The sequence below is a fragment of the Pipistrellus kuhlii genome, unplaced genomic scaffold (genome assembly GCF_014108245.1).
Source record: "Pipistrellus kuhlii isolate mPipKuh1 unplaced genomic scaffold, mPipKuh1.p scaffold_m20_p_4, whole genome shotgun sequence".
NCBI lineage: Eukaryota > Metazoa > Chordata > Mammalia > Chiroptera > Vespertilionidae > Pipistrellus > Pipistrellus kuhlii.
In genome coordinates, this window is record NW_023425540.1 from 61,126,634 (window position 1) to 61,140,673 (window position 14,040).

At 47.0% G+C, this 14,040-nt stretch overlaps 1 protein-coding gene across 8 annotated transcripts in view; it reads right to left on the reverse strand.

The window, feature by feature from the left end:
• Positions 1 to 5,466: 5,466 nt before the first annotated feature.
• Positions 5,467 to 14,040, reverse strand: part of SEMA6A (semaphorin 6A) — a 126,327-nt gene continuing 117,753 nt past the window's right edge. For all 8 annotated transcript variants that reach the window (XM_045571856.1, XM_045571858.1, XM_045571857.1 and 5 more), the window contains one exon: positions 5,467 to 9,654. In XM_045571856.1, coding sequence (XP_045427812.1) covers positions 8,450 to 9,654 — 1,205 coding nt within the window. In that variant the 3' untranslated portion in view covers positions 5,467 to 8,449. The remainder of the gene's footprint in view (positions 9,655 to 14,040) is intronic.

The following is a 14,040-nucleotide window of genomic DNA, read 5'->3' on the forward strand; positions in this document are numbered from 1 at the left end:
GGCGTTACTTTTTAATTCTCATATAAAATTAAACACTAATAAGTATTCAAATCACCCAACACCTCTACCAAACTTCAACAATTTTTTCATAAAAAGAAAAACGTATTCTTTCTCCAGAAATGGAAGAGCCGGTCTTTAGAACAACTATAACATTTGGCCTTGTCCTGAAATGCACGCTTTGGTTTAGCGACCTTCCTTTTCAAAGTTAAGAGGGTATTCTTCCTGTCTCTGTTCTCAGGAAAGATCTGATAAACTCATCCATTCTCCTGTGAAAGTGACTAATGATACCTTAAAAACAGAAAGAAAAAAAAAAGTTGATCGGTTAGAGTTAATTGTTTCAAAGGTTATTACCTTTATTGAGTACATAAGTAACTACCATTTTCCCAAAGATGGTAGCAACTAAGCCTATGTCTTTACTAAAAAAAGCATAGTTGTGTACTGAAAAAAGCAACCAATGGAACATAAAGAGAAAAGTGGGGCTCGAAGAAGAAGGGACATGTTTCCCGCCTTCTGAGTGAAATCTGGCTGAGGTCAACTGTCCCGGCAGCAAGTGGAAGATGCTGGTTCTTCCGAGTGCTGGGCACTCTGTATAGTGACCAGTCAGCCCACACTGCTCCCTGGGCAGGAGGGAGGCCGGGAACCCAATCTACAGATGGCCCTGCCTCTCCTGCACCTCACGCCCTCAACACCAAATAGCTTATTAACTCCAGGAGAGCCAGTCTGAGGAAGTAGCGACAGGGAAAACAGGCAGTTGTGTGCACTAGGTAGATAGGTACCCACATACAGACGATGGCTATTTTCTGTCTCCAGACAATCATCCCACTTTTGACATCAGGGATGAAATCAAATTGTGTGGTACCCATAGTGTCATCATGGCTAATGGGGCTAACAAAGACAACAGTGTTATGTTTTTACCTCTTCCTTTTACACTTACTTCACCTGAGTCTTCTATGAAGGGAAAGGTGGGCAAATTCTTCGCCCTCCTTATTCTTCTCTGTCCCCCATGAATCCTGGGTTCTCTTACATTTCTCTTGTGATCTGTGGCTTGAGTAGGATAAAGGAGTGATAAAAGCCAGGCCTTTTGCCCTCTTTCTTTCTCTGAGGCGGTGGGTGCCAGGGCTCCTGAGGCAGCCGCAGGGTGGGTGTGCCTCCAGGAGGAGGCCAGGCACTTGGCTTCAGCTCTCTCTGCTCCTGCTTTGTTGACAGTCCCCACTAACACTGCCGGCATCAGGGCTTGGCAGACACAGGAAGGAAGAGATGTGTTCTTTAATGATGGAAAAATATTATAGCACAATGCCCTTAAAATAGAACGTGTGTGCCTAGCCTTTTATTTTGGGGACTTTATTGTTGTAACCACCTCCCCTGGGAAATGCTGGGGGAGCAGAGTAATTGTGTAACCCGAGATATCCCCGAGAGAGCCTGCAGGATGATGTCAATACACAGGGTTTTGAAACATGGCTACATTTTCATGCTGATCAGTGCTCTTGTAGATCACTCCCCTTCCAAACTCCAGTTTCTGTAGAATTAGGGTCATCCTCTATATGCTGCCCACTTCACTAGACGGCTCATATGAGGATCTACCAAAGCAATGGGCAAGGCTGTGCCTACAAACTGAAACCCCACTCATGTTGATTGCCGTTGTTATTGAGAGTGGCAAACCCTGCGCCTCATGGGTGTACACTTTTCATTTTCTATGAAATAAACCTTAGCCCTGTGGTCAAGATTTATGCTTCTGTGTTGACACGGACTAGGTGTGCAAACGGTCAGCATTCACCCCAGAGACCTGACACTGTTAGGAAGATCGGCTCCCTTTCTCACCACCCTGTGCCATGGAAGGGCAGCTGTCACGAAGAGCTGGCAAAAAAGAGAGCCTTGGGCTCTCAGACAGACTTTCCTTCTACTTCCTCATCCTAGCAAACCCCGGGGAATCTTGCCTGCCTTTCTTTCTTTCTGGCATTTGATATTGGGTCCAATGCCCCCTTCGTCTGTCTTATCCCCCCCCCCCCCCCTGAAAATCACCCATGAAAAATGCTTCTGACTTCATGGTTCCCTACTTCTCCCTTTCATTAGCACCGCTTTATTTGGACCATTATTGCAACCCGTTAGCACGGCTGATGACTTGCTCTGGAGATGATGTTAATGATCCTCAAGGGAGTCTTCATCTGAAGGTGATTAGGAAGAATAAGAACGTTGCTAGGCACCTCCGTTGGCATTGGTGGGCTGTAAGGGACCCGTGTCCAGGCCCCCCTGCAAAGATCTTGGTTCCCCTAACACTGTGGTTTAGGACAGTTCACATTTGATCAGAAAGTACTGAGGTGGAACACGCGTTTTACAGGAAAAGGGGTGAAAGGGGGTGAAAGTGGGTTCTGAACACTGTGACATTTTTGGGTATGAGGCACCCAGGGGAGAAAGGCTCCTGAAAGCATTTTTTTTGTGTGTGTGCACATGTGTGTGTGTGTGTGCAGAGATGTTTGTAGAGGGAGATGGGGGACTCCCCGCTACTCAACTGCCTCTCTTGATTTGCTCCAATTTCATTTCCATTTGCTAGAGGGACATCTGCACATTTTTCTGCCCAGCCAACATTTCATGCACATCAGTTGAGCCCTAACTCTCTGGTGAGGTCATCCCCCCTCCACCCCCAGGCGTCCCAGGGGGTTAGAGCTAAGGAGACACAATACTCTAAATGGAATATTGAAGATCCCCATCTGTCTGGCAGTCCCAATCGATACACGTGAGCCCTTCCTTTCTAATCCTGTATACACGACACGTCACCACCTGGTTGGAAGACAAGCCTGAGATGTGGGTTTCTAAGGGTTACTGAGTCTAAGCGCCCAGCTGTCACAGTGCTCAGCCAGGACAGGGATTATGCTCTTAATCATGTTATTCTGTTACTAACGGGTTCTTTTAAATTCCCCTCACCCTTTGCCCCTCAAGCAATAGCACCAGAGTCTGAAACTGTAGGTGCCTTTCTGACATTTTTACCTCACTTGCTGAACGACTGTTTTTGAAAGAGCTTTTGTTCAGGCAGTCAAACCCAGGCACCATGATTCTGGGGGATCTGGTTTGGACCAGTTTGTGTTTACGAACAGAGCGCTGAAGGAAAGCAAGCAGGTCTGGTCCCATGAAACACCTCACCCATTGGTTGCATTGGATGGGACAGCTACTCCTTAAAGCCAATAGTTAAAAAAAAATCATCCTGCAGAAATCACTGGCCCTGTAACAAGCAAGCAAGCACACACAATGAAAAAGCTGGGTTGTCTGAGGCACTTCAGCCTGAGCAGGATATCCCCGGGGGACCCAACTAACACACAGGCTGCACCTGTTCAGCCTCCGTCACCTCTTCCCCAGACAGAACAAAGCTGACTGCAGCAGAAGCCACCCTACCATGTATCAGGTTGCACATCAGGGACTGTCTGCTTCCAGCCAGTGTGATCTGAGCTCCTCCAGCCCACCCTCCCCTGGGCCCAGAGGAAGGAATTTGGGATGCCTGAAAGGGGGGGCGGGTGGTGAGGCGGGTAGGAAGGGCTTCCTGTGAGAAAGGATGAATGAGAGTGAGATGGAGAAGCTGTCTGGGCTGAGGGAGTCTCAGCTTCCCAGCTAGTACTGCTCAAAGGATGTGAATGAATGGGGTGGGTGTGGGAGAGGAATAAGAGACAGATGGATAATCTTCAGAAGAGCTGTTCTGCCACCGCTTTAGGATTGTGGGCACATCCCTTCCCTCTGAGGACCTCAGCTTTCTCATGTTTTATTTATTTTCATTGACTTCAGAGAGGAAGGGAGAAAGAGAAACATCAATGATAAGAACCATTGATCAGCTGCCTCCTGCACACCTTCTACTGGGGATTGAGCTGGCTACACAGGCATGTGTCCTGGCCTGGAACCAAACCATGACCTCCTGGTTCATAGGTTGATGCTCAACCACTGGGCCACACAGGCAGCTTCCTCATTTTTTTTTTATTTTTTTATTTTTTTTTAAAGAATGGATGAGAGTAACTGTTTATCATTCTGTTTTACGTTTGGGTGTAAGTAGATAGGATAAACCTGTTAGTTTTAGGGACAAGATCTTTCTGGCAAAAGGGGATAACCACAGAGCTGTTTACTAAAGAATCTTATGTTGGATGGGGAGTTTTCACTTATGTCCTCCAAATAGCTTGGCATGCTGTTGGCACGTCACTCAGCAGCCTGCAGCCTCTCCGGGGACCGATCGACTTTTCACATTGCTGCCAGGTAGCTTTTTAAAGCACAAACACATGTGTTTGCTGCTTCATATATTCCAGACAGTGCCCATCAGCCAAAATCCTAGCACAGGGTAACCAGGACCCTCCTGGTCTTGGCACCGACCCTCTTTCCCAGCCTTGCCCCAGCCAGGCACTCTCAGGCCCTGCTCAAAGCAAGCACAGCACACTTGGTGCTTTTGCACACGTGATCCCTTCTACCTGGGCTAGCTGTCCAGAGGACTCATTCTGTCAGAACCAGCTCACCTGCAGCCTCATGGCCCAAACTTCTGGGCCATTTCCTCCCGAAGGTAATTACAGGGGCACCTCAGTCTGTCCTTATAAAGAGGAAGATGGAACCGTATCCCAGTAAATATTGTGCCTGACAGTGCCTGGCCCAGTGGGTGGGATTTCAGAAAGTCAATTGGAAATGACTTATCAAAAGTAACTAAATTACTACAGGTGTGAACTGAGGCTCAAACCCAGAACTTTTCACACTCAAACTGACCTAAAACATTAAAAAAAAAAAAATGAGTTCAGAAAGTCAAAAGTAAAGTATTGTAGCTGAGGCCTTATTTAAATAACTTTAAAAACTATCCCAGAGGTGAACACCTGACCTGGGCATTTCATAATGCTATTTTGCAAAGTAAAAATCAGGTGCTGCATCCCAGTTTACCCCCAGCGGTGTCTTCTGGTTTAAAGGAGATAAATGCCAACAAGGAGCGAAATCCAGCACCTTCTACCTTATTAATATGTAAAAAGGCTGAAGTCACATCTGTGCAAGGATCTATTTTTAGTGGACGGTTCATACTAAAATCCTAGCTTTGATCTCTTAAACTATCAAGCCTACCATAAATGTTTGATGATGAACAAGCCCATAAAAAGAAAATGCATAAAATGAATAGGAGTCAGTGCGTGCTCTGCTTTTTAATTACTGGTGGCTTCTGTGCAGTCCTGCTCCAGGCTGGGCGCAGGCAGAGAAAACACATCAACAACAATTTTTTTCTGGAAGGGGGAAGGGTATGGGTACTGCAAACACATGGGTCTAAATACACTGTTATTCATGCGTTGGAAGCCAAACACAGCTGAAGGAAAGAATGAACTGCTCCCGCAAAAGTGTGACATTTAAAAAGGGGGGGGGGGATTAAGAGATAAATAAAAGCATTCAGGACACAGAGGATAATGAACAGTCTTGTTTTATTACTTTTAAGTAATAAAGAGCCTTTTTGCTTGCTATTTTGTGTCCCCTCCCCCCCTTTTTTTTCTTTTCTTTTTTACAACATACATTAAGTTGTGAATCAGATGTTAAGGGATGTGGAGATGGAAGGAAAGTTGATGACATTACAATATTTTTACAACTTTACAACAAATAGAAATCTGAGTTTGTTGCATCTACCAGTGTCTAGCAAGGGTGGAAAGCAAAGGCACACTCAGGTTTATGGACCCTCCCCCCCACACGGGGTGGGGGAAAAAAGAAAAGGCGGAAAAATACTCAAATGCAGAAGACCAGCTTAATACACGTAGGCATTCTAGGGTCAACACTGCACGTGATGAGTTGTGGGGAGTAGGGCTGTGGGTTGGGATTTTGACACAGGTCTCCATAACACAGCCGAGGCAAGGACGTCCACACATGGGGATGAGATGGTGGGCACGGCCCCATCAATACTCTTGGGAGTGAGCTTGGGGAAGAAGGGAGCAGGGTAACACACACCCATCGCTTCCTAAACTTCGCATCTCTAAAGAAAATCCAAGGGGTAAACCAGCATCTTGGTTTCTATCTAAAAAACACTTCATGGTTTCAGGGCAGAGTTCACAGAATGTGAACACTGACCTCAGTTAACAAAACAAAAATATAAGGACACAAAACCAACAAGGCTTACCCCAAACAACAGCGAAACGGTAAGAGGTGTCTGGGGCAAAAGGTTGTGCGGGCAACCTTACCACACACCTAGGTCTCTCTGTGATTATGGAGGCATCAGGTTTTTCCTGCCAACTAGAAATTGCCCCAAATTTAGAAAGCTTTCCTTTAAAGACCAAACTAACCCCGGATCAAACTGGAAATAAAAGGACAAAGAGACCACCAAATATGTTTAACTGTTTAAAAAAACAACCAGAAATGCTCACAGTTTTGAATAGTATGTTGACAAGTCTTTTGTCCACGGTCAACAAAAGTCCCTTCGGTGCGCTTGCGCAAATGAAAACCAAGGGGAACAACACCCACCCACCCACCCACCCCCTACAAACCATAACAACAAAAAAGAAACTTAAAATTTTTAAAAAAATCTTTTGCCCCAGTCAAGGTTTTTGCAGCATCCATTGTAGTTGGCCTTGTACTTGGGAGTTACTCATTAATCATAGCAGGAACCAGCCTGCCTGCCTCTATTTCCGCATCATTTCTTTGTGTGCATCGCCTGCACGCACGGAGCACACGGCTTGGCGACTCCTCCCAGATGCCTGCCTGACCGCACTCGGCGTGCTCTCCAGCCCGTGGACCTGGCAGAAGTAAGGACGGGGACTTCAGTCCGTTTTCTGCTGGCAAATGAGGGTATTACCATGTTGAAATGATCTGAGAATCTAAGGGAAGCAGGGAGCTCTAGAGGGAGAGAAGGGACTTGCCACCCACAACACTAGGGTCCATGTTTAATCAACATGGCCAAAGGGTGACCGGAGTTGGCACGACTAGAGGGTGTTGTGCACCCAGCTTTCCCAGGCTGTGAGATTCTAAGCATCACCACTGCATTCTTCTTCTATCTGCTGGACAGCTAAATCCTCCAGGGGACTGGAGTGGGGTGAGGTAAGGGTGAAATAAATATCCGTATTTCAGAAGGAGGGAAAAGTTTATCATAAATGACAGTTTTTACAAGTGTACAGAACTCAGGGTGTAAGGCACACATTTACATGTGGAAAACAGGCTATTCACAGATGTCACCCCACGAAAAACCTGTGTGACCAAACCATTAATTTATGCAAGGTAGCAGCCAGCGTAGTGATTAGTTCACACCGTTGGTGGATTTTGTTGCGGTCTCACATGCAAGGCGGAATGAGATGGCGCATCACAAGCTGGTGCCTTCGCAAGAGAGTAGGAACCACTGACCAAAGCCGCATTGGCAGCAATGAGGCCTGGCTGTGCCATTCCAGACGTTCCTCTCCCAGTTGCTTTAGAAGTCAGGATCTGGAAGGACTTTTACACCAATTACTTTTTTTTTTTTGCATGTTATATAGCACAGAGATCTCACCAGCAAGTTAACTGGTAGGTTTAAATAAATACTCCCCTTCTGAACGTTCTCCTTTAGCTAGAGATCAGACAGTCCAAACACAAAGCTCAGATTCCAGCTCCAACTTATTTACTCAGTGAATTTATTGTAAAAATAAAGAAACTCAATTATTCCAGTTAATGGATTTCACGTTAAATAGTGTCACGTCAAGGGGGCTTTCTGAAGAGCTGTCCGTATGGGGTGCTGTGTGGAGGAGTCCATTCCTTAAGGAAAAAACAAAGGGTGAACAATAAATAAAGTTACTTGCGTTAACGGTCACGTTATTTCATTAAAAGAGAGAGAGGAGCAGAACTCTATGACATAGTTGCCCAACGTGGCATTAACCTGCTTAGAACAGAAAGCTGTAACACTGGTGGGCATTTCACAGTATCTGCGCATAGTAAACTTCTGCCATGGTTAAGAGTCTGAGTTAGAATTATCAATGAATTCCTTTGTCTTTTTAAGTTGCATGACTTAAAAAAAAAATCTATTTGTATTTTGCAAGTTGGGACGCTAAGCCTATGTAAGCAGAGCCCCGTGCAGTCACGGACAAAATCCTGCAGTTGCTGTCCACCTTTGTGTGACTGTGTGAGTGTCTCTGTGTGTGTGTGAGTGTGTGTGTCCGTGCGCGTGTCTTTCTGTGTCCGTGTGCGCACATGTGCACACGTGTGGGCATGGGTGGGTATGTGCTTTTGGCTCATGTTTGTGATGATCATTGAAGTCTTTTCGTGAGAACGACCTGTAGTGGGGAGTTGGGTTGGGGGAAGAGGGAAGGAAGAGAATGGAGGTGAGTCCCGCGTGGCAAACCTTCACCAAACCGCGTGGGCCACTTGGTGTGTGAGTCCTCCCCCCCGAGTCCCAGAGGCCCAGCGTCCGGGCGCTGCGGGCCCCCTTGGTCTGGTTGGTTGCGCTCAGGCCGCAGACACCGCACGCCTCGCCTTTCCTGCCGGCTCCACAGACACCTGACCATCCCCCCTGGGATTATGTACACGCGTCGTTGGGCTTCATGGATGTGGAAAGGGGGGCGAAGGTAGGTTTGGGGGGTACGTCCGGCTTTAGCGACGGGGTGCGCTTCAGCCCCGACCTGGTCAGCGAGCTGTAGGCGTTGAGGCTGGGCTGCCTGGACACAGTCCCCGCCGGGCCCGCCGCCGCCTGCGCGCCGTGCGCCGCCTGGATGGAGTCCACCCGCTGCGGGGCGGGGGGCGGGTTGTCCCCCCGGCCGAAGCTCGGGTTCCTGGAGAGGTGCGAGGAGTTGGAGGAGTTAGTATTGTTTCTTTTGAGGGTGGCAGCCTGGTGGCTCCTGGTGAGCGAGTTCGTGGGGTAGCTCCTCTTATAGTCAAGCCCGTAGGAGGAGGAGTGGTGCATCTCCAGCCGCTTGCCCAGGGGGGCGCCCCCGGGGGGCCCCAGGGAGGCCTCCCGCTGGGGGACCTTGGGGGGCAGGCTGTCCAGGTTCTCCACCAGGTTCACCCCGTGGCTGTGGTTGGGGCTCTTGCTGCCGAGGTGGTCCTTGATGGTCTTGTACTCCAGGGTGGCCGCCGGGTCCTCCAGGGCCATCTGGGCCACTTCGCTCACGGTGGGCTGATCCACGTACTCGTGCTGGTAGGCCTGCTGCGCGATGGGCAGCACCACCACGCTGGGGATGTGGCTGGGGGAGGCGCGCAGGGGTAGGTCCGTGGGGATCACGGGCGAGCCCAGGGGGGGCATGTCCTTGGTGCAGGCGTTGATGAGGTTCTGGTTCCTCTCCCACTCGCGGCTGCCGCGGCCCGGCCTGCGCTTCTGCTGCAGCGTGGGCGTGGACTCGGGCGTGGGCAGCGCCGCCAGGTCCAGGTGGTGCTGGTCCGCCTTGATGAGCATCTTGGCTGTGGTGCCGCCGCCGGGCGCGGCCAGCTTGCCGTTGTGCATGAGCGGCGTGAGGATGGCCTCGGGGGGCTTGGGCTCCTTGGCCTGGGGGTCCCCGAAGAGGCCGCTGAGCTTGGTGACGCTGCTCATGGAGCCCCGGCGCGAGGGGCCGAGCTCCTCCTTGCGCTGCGCCGCGGAGCCGTCCTTGCGCCGGTGGTCGCACACGCAGTAGACCACGATGCCCGAGAACACGGCGCCCATGACGAAGGCCAGGATGACCGCGATGGCCAGGAGAGTGACGGGGACGAGCTGGTCCTGGCCCTTGAGGTAACTCTCGCGAATCACTCCTGCAACAGACATAGCACGTGGGGTTAAGAAAGGCATGGACATAGGCTTCGGTGTGGCAGTCACCCTGCTAATGAATCACGGGAATAAGTGACAATAGCACTTCAGCACAACTCCTCTTCCAGGCGCAGCTTGTCAAACATGAACTATTATAATTAATCCTTCCCCAAGGCCTCCCAGCTCCCACCCCACCCGGTGAAGTATGTAAATAGACTTTCTTTGTTGCCTTCTTTGTGTTCTGAAAAAGGCTTCTCCCTCTCAAGGACTCCCTCTTTCCCCCCATGGAAGATGGCAGTTTTGTCATTTCCAAAATTCAGCCCTTTCCCCCTCTTCATCTTTTCTCAGTCTTCCCCTCGTAGAAGTGGGATAAGCGAGCTATTCTGAGTCAGGGGAAGAGGCAGCCATTCCACCCAGGTAAAGGCACAAACTGCACAAGACTTCAGTCTTTTCTGATGACTTCCTGGTGGGCACGAGGGCCTCTATCTGGAGAGAAGCTACAGATATTGGTCTTTCAAGTAACTGGAGGAAAGTGTGTCATTTGCAGCGAAAGAAAATAGCTAAAGCTCACAGATGACAAAGGTGTGCTGATTTTGCATCATCCCTTCAAACAAACAGAAATCCCCACGCACACCCACATTCAGGTAGATATGCTGAATATTTGAAGTAAGCTCTTCCCTTTTTTGAACTAAAAGGATGGTTAGAAAAGGAGGGACCATTTGGGGCCCCCAAAGTGGGTTTGGGAAGTGTCACGTCTTACTACGATGGCCGGAGTTTGTGGTGAGATTCTTCAGTAGAGCGAATCTCTTCCATTTAATAAAAATTACGTCACCACACCCGTCAGTAACCTTGCACTACATTAACCAGGAGTCTGTGTTTCTGCAGAAAGTTGCTGTCCCTGTTCCTGCTTAATCAGCCACCAAGCTGAGCAACTCTAATCAAATGCAAACACTGAAGCTCTTATTATTTAATGCCAAGTGAGAATACATCACCATCGTCAGATCTTAAGTGCTTGATGTGGTCGCTAAAAAATAAAACCTCAAATACTTCAATTCCTGCCTCTGGAGAGTGAAAGAACACGAATAATACATTACAGGCGCCGCTCTACCGCTCGCTCCGGCTGAGGAAATGTAAACATTGTTCCTATTATGGAAACTGATAGTAAGACCGAACATGTACCTCTCCTGGTCCCAAGAGACACATTTTTCATCTACTAACTCAACTCTTTCTGGAATATGTTTAATGTATTTTCCTGGCAGATATCAGTGGCACCGAATTAGAATGAAATGAAATAAAAATCTCCGCTGTTTCCCAAACCCACAGCATGCAGCCGTTACATTTCTGCTGAAATGCTCTGTTATGTCACATCTGGGACGGTGAAGAAACGCAGCTTTGTCTTGGGGCTTTCCTGGTAAAATATTTTGATGAGTGGAGTGATGGTTTTAAAACTCAGAAAACTTTAGCCTGAGATGATATATTTTCTTTTCGTTCTAAATTGTCCTCCTTCCCTCAATTTTGACATCACAGCTGGTTGCTATGGAAAGGATGGTCCAGGGACAAAGGATTGGGACTTCAGGTGGGGAATACATAGAAGCAGCAAATATCTCTTGCAAAAGATTCTGTGATTAAACAAATGTTCCTGGTAACAAGGGCGGGAGGGGGGCAATTCACCCCAGGTAAAGTGTATGTAAGATAGTAAGACACTAAATAATTTCCAAATGTGACACTTTTCAAATAATTCTAGATTTAGCTTCCTGAACTTTTAAGTGGTAGAAACGGAGAAGCAAAAAGCCAGCAGGAAATCCGGCTATTCCTCACACCTTTCATGTTATGTAACTCCCTGAACAGTGGCTTGTCTCTGTGTTCACATGTTTTAATACCCAGTCACCCAAGGATCTGTGCTAATGTAGTTTCTTCCTTAAATGTGCATTTCCTTGCTGTAATGCTAAAACAGCACTGCTTTTCTTTCCATTTTGATTGTGTATGGAGTTCTATGGATCATCATTTCTAACCACCTATATATAATGATACAAAAATGTAAGCTGTGAATAAAATGGACTTAAGTTTCCTCACTGACTTGGTGATCTCAGTGGGGCTAGACCACTGATGGGGGCACCAGGCAGTTTTTTCATAGCAAAGGGTATTTTACAAATCCCTTTCAGGCAAGCATATCTGTGGGGGCTGTGTCTTGCCAATAAAGGCATACTCATAATTGGTAGCTTTCGACAGTCGCCTTTGGAATGAATATTGAGATTTGAATGGCCCTCTATCAGCTGACGAGGAGCATGAGAAGAATAAGGCTAGAGTAGTCCACCTTTTCCATCCATTGTCTAATTGGGAATACTGCAGAAGTTTTCAAGTGTGCTATTGCTTCTTTACTTTCAGCTCTCATTCTTCCTTTCCTATCTGAAGGTCCACATCTATCTTAGACTCGTGGAAACCACTTGCTCTTTCACTGGGCAAAACTTTTTTGAGCGAATGACCTTGGGTTCAGGTTTTTGGTTGTTAACAAATCAAGCAGGGTCTGACCTTCGAGAAAAATGATGTGTCAGACAGTTCCCCCTTGTCTCATTTTGTTATGTAAATAGTGCCCTTAAAAACCTTTTCTGTCCCTCTTCAGCTTTGGTGTCTACCACGAAACAGGTGGCTTCCCTCATCTGTTTGTGCAAATTCAGAAACTCCACGCCAAAGTTAGAGACAGCCAGATATTTAAGTTGAAAGTGCAGTCAAGAAGTTAAAAGTTATTTTTGGAAAATGCCTTCTAAACGTGAAGCTTTTTGCCTGTATCATGAAAAGGGGCAAAGGGGCGTTCGTGGAAATGATTAAATCATCTGTGCCATTGGAATCTTAGGCCTATGCTTACTGCTGGGTGACCTATAGTGTGTGGCTTAATGTCTCTGGACATCAGTTTTTTTCATCTGTAATGTGGGGGTAGCACACCTAATTTTAATGCCTTAGTGGGTTGTTGCAAGTGGGTTGTTCAAATGAAATAATAAGAAAGAGCTTAGATGCTATAGTTTATTGGGGAAGTCTAAAAGTCAAGTCACCAACAGCTCAAGACCAGTAGTCCCAGGCTGCTCCGTTTGGTGTTATTTGCTATGGCCCCCCTGGGGGGGGAAGGTGGGTAGGGGCCAGGCATGTTCCTCCAGCCCCAAACCTTGTGCTGCCCAAATGTTGCCAAAGGATGACATTTTAAGACAACATATGATAACACTGCTTGTTGGTGCTAAATTTTGAACTGAGTAAAACAACAAAAGTGGGCAATGTTCAGCAAAATAATGATTACAGTTAGATTCCTGGAGGACAGGGGCTGAATTTTATATGGATGTTCCACCCTCACCATTCCCAGAGCTCTTAGGCACATAATAAAGGATTATTAAATAAATGAGTTTGCAGTGCATTGTTGAGACATTTTGAATTGGACTTCTAAACTTGGTGGGTCATTTTGGAGTAATGATAACCTTGCTTCCCAAGTCACAAAAATGTATCTCCAATTATGTGACAGAAAATAATCATACTTGCATCCATTAGACAAAAGAAATCTAGAAAGCTGCTCAGTATTTGTTCAAAATAATGAAACTATTTTAAAAACGAAAAGAAAATTCATCCTGGGATAATTCCAAGAGATGAGGATAAATGGGTTATTTGTAACAACCGAGTGTTCAGATAGCACTGAATAATTCACAACAAATGCATCTGGGCATCGGTCACGGGTTAGTCCTGGGGAAGTGGCAGGACCTTTGTGTGGTGGGTGGTAGACTCCCTCCTCATCGAGGGACCCATCAGAGCTGGCTTCTTTACCAGCCCCTGGGTTTTCTATGCTCACCAATTGAAAATGGGACATTAGTAATGAAAACATTTTCTGAAAAATCCTTTGCATTGATTCATTAACCACAAACTATTTCTCACCAGTCATGAAGTGCTAAATGGTTTATTCTTTCCACCTTCCTACTGCAGGAAGCAAGGCACACAATGACTTAGAGATTTCTCTGAAATCACGCCTAAATTGGCAGAACTGAGAAAGAATAGAATCCACTGTTGTGTGTTTTTTTTCCTGAGGTGAGAGAGTTTTGAGATGCTGGAAGAAGGTCTCAGAGGAGCAGTAAGGGTGTTAGAGGTTGAGGTGATGAAAAGATTATGAACAACCCCACCCTCCAGGCCCTGCAATATGTAATTCAAAAACAAGAACAATTATAAGCTGTAAAATAAGAGGAAGTCGAACACAGTTTTGATTTTTTTCCCCTATGATGACCATGTCAACGAATTTTGAAATTTCAAACACCAGATTCTTTAAGAATGGCTCCTAGCAGCCTTGCTTGCAGGTTCTCTACACCTTCTCTCCTCGCCTGCTCAGGGAGCACAGCATCAGGCTCTGAACAGTAACCTGGGGG